The 6190-nt window shown below is 67.7% G+C and overlaps 1 protein-coding gene across 1 annotated transcript; it reads left to right on the top strand.

Annotated features, from left to right (window-relative positions):
- The first annotated feature begins 2416 nt into the window (after positions 1-2416).
- RPL28 (ribosomal protein L28) lies at positions 2417-4817 on the top strand. Its single transcript, XM_048832677.2, has 5 exons — positions 2417-2505; positions 2654-2738; positions 3395-3518; positions 3914-4032; positions 4693-4817. The coding sequence occupies exons 2-5, from the start codon at positions 2658-2660 to the stop codon at positions 4780-4782; spliced, it is 414 nt and encodes a 137-aa protein (XP_048688634.1). The 5' UTR covers positions 2417-2505; positions 2654-2657; the 3' UTR covers positions 4783-4817.
- Positions 4818-6190: the final 1373 nt, after the last annotated feature.

Below are 6190 nucleotides of genomic sequence, written 5' to 3'. Positions count from 1 at the left end.
CCCACCCCAAATCTGCCCCAACTCCAGCCCCTCCCCTCATTGTTCTTTGCTCCTCAGCCTTCTAACAAGGCGGGGGTCAGTCCGTCCCCCTCACGCACGCGGCGGGGGGGCTCTGCAGCCGGGGGCGGGCGGTGTCTCAGTCCCCCGCCAGCAGCAGGAGGGGGCCGTGCAGGGCCAGCGCCCCCAGGGTCAGGCCAGCCGCCAGCAGCCCCAGGCAGGGGGCGTGGAGGTGGGGGCCGGCGCCGCGGCCGTGGGGCAGGTCCGGCCGGCAGGGCAGGTGGTCATGGAGTAGGTGCTCGGGCGCGGCTCCTGAATCTGGGGGGCAGGACAGAGGGGAATCAGAGGAGCTCTAAACATGCCCCCCACCCCCGAGCCAGGGATGGAACCCAGGAGTCCTCCCCCGCTCTAACCACTAGACCCTACTCCCCTCCCAGAGCTGGGGCGAGAACCCAGGTGTCCTGGCTCCCAGCTCCACCCCCACTCTAACCCACTAGACACCCCCACACACACTCCTAGAGCCAAGGGTCCAGTTGGTCTCCCAACCCAGCCCAGGTCAGTCATGGCCTAAGGCCTACTTATGTGTGATGAGTTTTGGGGGCCTCAGCCTAGTTCTCAAAGAGGTCCCTCTCAGGCATGGACAGGCCCCCCCCCCAGCAGAGAAGTCGAGGGCTGGAGCCCCCCTACCCCACTCCAGGTTTGGGGTCCCCTGAGCTGGTGTCCAGTTGGGCGGAGTGTGAGCTGGGGTGTGGGGGGTGGAGAGGGAGAGAAGGAGTGAAGGGGGGTGTCTCTGGTCTAAGGGGGTCCCAATCTTGGGAGGAAGGGGATGTGGGTGGGGGGGGTCACTGATCTCAAAGGGGGGTCTCTGGGTTCCGGGGTTGAGTCACTGGTTTTGGGGGGTCTTGTTTCAGAAAAGGGGGTTTCTGGTCTCAGAGGGGGCTACTCTCAATGGTGCAGATGCTCTGTTCTCGGAGGGGACGGGCCTGTGGGGGATCTGCATTGGGGGCGGTCTGCACCCTGGGAGGGGGGTTGGCTGTGCTATTAGGGGGTCCCAGGCGGGGGGCTCTGATGCCAGGGGGTCCTAGGAGGGAGGGTCTAAACCCAGGGGAGCTCTGAACCTAGGGCGGTGCTATGCTCTCAGGGGAGTGTCACAGGATGGGAGCTTTGAACCCAGGAGGGGGGCTCTGAACTCTGGGGGGGTGGGGCCTCTGCTTCTGGCAGGGTCACAGGAGAGGGGCTCTGCACCCGGTGGCGGGGGGGGGGGGGGGTTGCTCCCTGGGTCCCGCCCCATCCCCATCCCCATCCCCATCCCCATCCCCATCCCCGGCTCACCCCGCGAGCGGTTCCAGACAAGCAGACGCAGCTCACCCAGGGCCTGGCTCAGGTTCTGCACCCGGCCCTGCAGCTGGGCGTTCTCGCTCTGCAGCTCCCGGATGGCCTCCTGCAGCTCGAAGGGGCACCCCCCGCCCCCCAGCAGGGCCAGCAGCACCAGGGCCCCCCACAGCCCCATCCCGCCCGCCCACGGCCCCGTCCCGACTGAGCACCGGAGCCAGCCCCGCGTCCCATCGATCCCCGGCCTGCGCGCCAGCCCCGATCAATGCGCCCCCCCGGGGCTTGTTAATTACCAGCCCGCAGAACCCCGCTCAGTGAAGGGTGCTCCTCACTCCCGACCTGCAGCCCCCTGCTGCCTGGCCCTGGGCCCCCCACAGCTCTGCCGGTGCCCCTCACTCCTGACCTGCAGCCCCTGCTAGCCCAACCCTTCCCCCCCCCAAGCCCTGCTGGTGCCCCTCACTCCCGACCCGCAGCCCCTCAGTGACGGCTAATGAGCCACAAGAAAAAAGTCACAGGGAAATGGGAAAAATGTCACATGGTGCTACCGTCATGTACAGCACCGTGCACTAGGGGGCCATGACTGAGCGCTCCCATAATACACTGAATGAACAATGAACAGCGCCTAGCTCCCAGGGCTACCGTAATACACCTAATAGAGAGATAGATTGGGAGCCAAAATCTCACCACCACCCCCCAGTTGGGGGGACGTTGCCGGGGGACGGGCAGGTGCATGGTCCCTGGGCTGCAGGGGCCGCTATGGGGAGCCCTGGGGCGGCCCGCGTCCGGGGCGAGGAAAGATTTACACGCACCCCGCTTTCATGGGGGGGGGGAAAGGGGGGCTAGTGACGGAAAGAGCCGAGCGGAGCCGAACGAGCCCGAGCGGAGCCGAACGCCCCGAGGGGCGGTGCCGGAGATTCCCGAGCGGAGCGGAACGCGCCCGAGGGGCCGTGCCGGAGATTCCCGAGCGGAGCCGAAGCCCCGAGGGGCGGTGCCGGATATTCCCGAGCGGAGCCGAACGCTCCCGAGGGGCCGTGCCGGAGATTCCCGAGCGGAGCCGAACGCGCCCGAGGGGCCGTGCCGGAGATTCCCGAGCGGGGCGCGCGTACCGGATGTGACGTTCCTGCCCCGGCCGCCAGGCTCCTCCCTTTCCGTTTCCGGTAGCGGCCGCGAGAGCAGGTACGGCCCGGAGCTCCGGGCCCGGCCCCACGTGGGACCCCCCGAAACCCCCCCCCGGGACCCGCCCCCCCCGGCCTCGCAGCCCCGCGCCCCCCCGCGCCCCCCCGGTCGCGACCCCCGCGCGCCGCTAACGCCCCTGTCCCCGCAGGGCGATGTCGGCCCATCTGCAGTGGATGATCGTTCGCAACAGCTCCAGCTTCCTGCTCAAGCGGAACAAGCAAACCTACAGCACCGTGAGTCCCCCCCGCCCCGCCCCGCCCCGCGGGGACCCAGGCGTCCGGGCTCCCCCTCCCCCCCCCGGCCCGCCCCGCGGGGACCCAGGCGTCCGGGCTCCCCCTCCCCCCCCCGGCCCGCCCCGCGGGGACCCAGGCGTCCGGGCTCCCCCTCCCCCCCCCCGGCCCGCCCCGCGGGGACCCAGGCGTCCGGGCTCCCCCTCGCCCCGCCCCGCCCCGCGGGGACCCAGGCGTCCGGGCTCCCCCTCGCCCCGCCCCGCCCCGCGGGGACCCAGGCGTCCGGGCTCCCCCTCGCCCCGCCCCGCCCCGCGGGGACCCAGGCGTCCGGGCTCCCCCTCGCCCCGCCCCGCCCCGCGGGGACCCAGGCGTCCGGGCTCCCCCTCGCCCCGCCCCGCCCCGCGGGGACCCAGGCGTCCGGGCTCCCCCTCGCCCCGCCCCGCCCCGCGGGGACCCAGGCGTCCGGGCTCCCCCTCGCCCCGCCCCGCCCCGCGGGGACCCAGGCGTCCGGGCCCCGCCCCGCACACGCACCCCCAGACACAGAGTGACCAGAATCGGGGCCCTGGGGCGCTGCCCGGACCCAGGACAAGGCTCTGCCCGGGGCGCCGCGGGGGGGGAGCCGGGCCCGGGCCCCGCTAACCGGGTGGTTCTCTCCGAAGGAGCCGAACAACCTGAAGGCTAGAAACTCCTTCCGCTACAACGGGCTGATCCATCGCAAGACAGTGGGCGTGGAGCCCGCGGCGGACGGGAAGGGGATCGTGGTGGTGCTGAAGAAGCGGGCAGGTGGGGAGATGCAGACGGGCTGGTTTCCTTCCCCCCCAGCGAAGGATTCCGGGAGCCAGACTCCCGACACACGGGGATGTGAAATAATGGTTTCTTCTGGGGCGGGCAGATCTGGATTGAGACCCACCTGCCCAGTTCACTGCTTGGGCCCCCTAGACGGGAAGGGCCCCATACTCCATTCCCCACCCCCTTGAGCCCTCCAGTCCCCCTGCCCTGGGGCTGGTTCAGAGCTGGGGCCCCCTAGACGGGAAAGGCTCCATTCCCTGCCCCGCTGAGCCAGCCAGTCCCCTGCCCCGTAGACGGGAGAGACCAGCTCCTTTCCTGTGATCCCTGCCCGTGGCCTTTCCTGGCCCCTGTCCTGTACCCTGGCTCTGACCCGTGGCCCCTTCCCCCAGGCCAGCGCAAGCCAGCCACGTCCTATGAGAAGACGACCATTAACAAGAACGCCCGGGCTACGCTCAGCAGCCTGCGCCACATCATCCGCAAGAACAACTACCGCAAGGATCTGCGCATGGTGAGCGCTGGGCTCGGGGGGCAGCCGAGCCTCCCCTGCCGTGGGTCTGGTGCCCTGCTTCCCCAGAGGGGGCCGTCCTGTGTTCATGAACCCATGGGGGGGAGGAGCGTTGCCCCATTGGCCAGAGTGCCTGTCCCGAGGGGCGGAAGGGACACAGCTGGCTCCTCGAGGGGGTTGTATCTGGGGGCGGGGGGGGTGCCTCCGTTTTAAAGACAGGATGAGCTGGATTTAACCCAGGTGGCTGTGCGGGTCGCTGCGATCTGCGCTCGGCTCACCATGCCTCGTTGGAGACCTCCCCTCCCGTCCTGTGGCGTGGGGGGTGATCATGCTAGAATGGGGGGATTGATTGGCGATCGTCTTGCCACCCCTGATCTGAGCACCCCCATTCCACCATGTGGGTGAGCAGTGATGGGGGGGTGATAGTTGCTCCACTCGCCATGCCTGATCAGTGCCTTCACCCCCTTTAGCTTCAGGGGCGATACCTAGAAGTGGGCTGCAGCCCCACTCTGTCTACCCCTGTTGCAGGGGCAGCGGGGTGGGGAAGCCAGTCCCAGTCGCTGCAGTAGGGCGCCCCCCCCCGTGCTGTGCCAGGGCCCGCTCCACTGTGCATCAGTCTCACGCGTCTCCCCCCCCCCCCCCCCCCCCCCCCCCCGTCTCCAGGCCGCTCTGCGTCGCACCAGCGCCATCCTGCGGAGCCAGAAGCCAGTGGTGGTGAAGAAGAAGAGAACCCGGGCTACCAAGACAGCGTGAATGGCTAGCATGTCCCAATAAAGGGTTCAAACCTGCCTGCAGCGTGGCACAACCTCTGTGGGGGGGGGGGAGAACAGGAAAGGGGGTGGGTCCCTGGGGATGCGCAACATCTGTGGAGGGGGTGCCCAATGGCGGTGGTCCAGTGTTCTTCAGACATAGTGTCTAGTAGGTGGGGAAACTGAGGTAGAGAGATGGGGATATGTTTCTGTCAGCATGTGACCTTAAAAAGGGAGAGAACCCACGGGTGGGAGAGGAAGACAAGCTGCCCTTTTGTAAGGGGTCTCACCAGGGTGGGGGGCTGCAGGTCGGGAGTAAGGGGCACCGGCAGAGCTGGGGGTGGCATTCCCCTGGCGGGGGGGGGGGTTTGGCCGGCTCGGATGCTGCCATCTGTCCCCTGGGTGCCCAGCCCTGGCTGATTAGGCCAAGCTGCTTAAGGCCATGTTTACACTGTGCTTTCGGCGCCAGGCTCAGAGCTCATCCCCGCTAACGGGATTGGAAGCGGTGTGGGCATGGGGGGGGACCCCATTACATAACCCCTGTCTCGCCAGCAGACCGGGAACAAATGGATTATCCCTGTAATGCCTGTCAGGGCAGCAGGGACCGGCCAGTGGGGCCACGTATGCCACGGGTTAGAGCAGGGGGGGCTGGGAGTTAGGACTCCTGGGTTCTCTCCCCGGTTCTGGGAGGAGAGTGGGGACGGGTCTAGTGGTTACAGGAGGTGGGGGTCAGGGACGAATGGCTCCTAGTTTGTCCGCTCCCCCTGCCCCCTCTAGTGGCGGCACTTGGTACTTCACTGCTCAGGGCCCGCCCTTCTGGCAGGGCTCGGTATCGCCCCCAGTGGCCAGGCCGGGTGGCTGCTGCCTTCCAACTGTAGCAGGGGCTGGTGGTGCCCAAGGCCCTGCAGGTGGCTGGTTCGGTTCCTCCCCGGCCCGCTCCCTCCCCCCAGAGGCCAGGCGAATGGTTTACACACAACGCTCTTTATTGAAAACCAGACACCAGTACAGCAATGTAAGACAAATGCCCTTTGTCTCCCTTCCTTCCACGCCCCCCAGCGCTGGGCGGGGAATCCCGCTGGCTCTGGGGTGGGGAAGAAACGAGACAGAAGCACAAACTGCAGAACACAACATGAATCTGGGATGGGGGGGTGTTTTCCAAACAGGCTTCAGCAGGAGGGAGGGGGGTGAATGATCTGCCCCACAGAGCTGCATTAGAGGCCCACGGGGAGAGGGCATGAATCAGACCAAGGGTGCAGGGAGAGAGAAGGAGCAAATGGAGGAGGGCAGAGCGCTTTTCAGGGCCCTAGACGGAGGGCATTGGTTTGTGCCAGTTGACGAGGGTTTTTTGCTGCGGAGCTGTGGCTGGAGTGTTAGACGAAGAGACAGGATGTCTGGGTTCAACCCTTGGCTCT

The sequence above is a fragment of the Caretta caretta genome, chromosome 23 (genome assembly GCF_965140235.1).
Source record: "Caretta caretta isolate rCarCar2 chromosome 23, rCarCar1.hap1, whole genome shotgun sequence".
Lineage (NCBI taxonomy): Eukaryota > Metazoa > Chordata > Testudines > Cheloniidae > Caretta > Caretta caretta.
The sequence above is the reverse complement of the archived record's forward strand: the minus strand, read 5'-3'. Positions and strand labels throughout refer to the sequence as shown.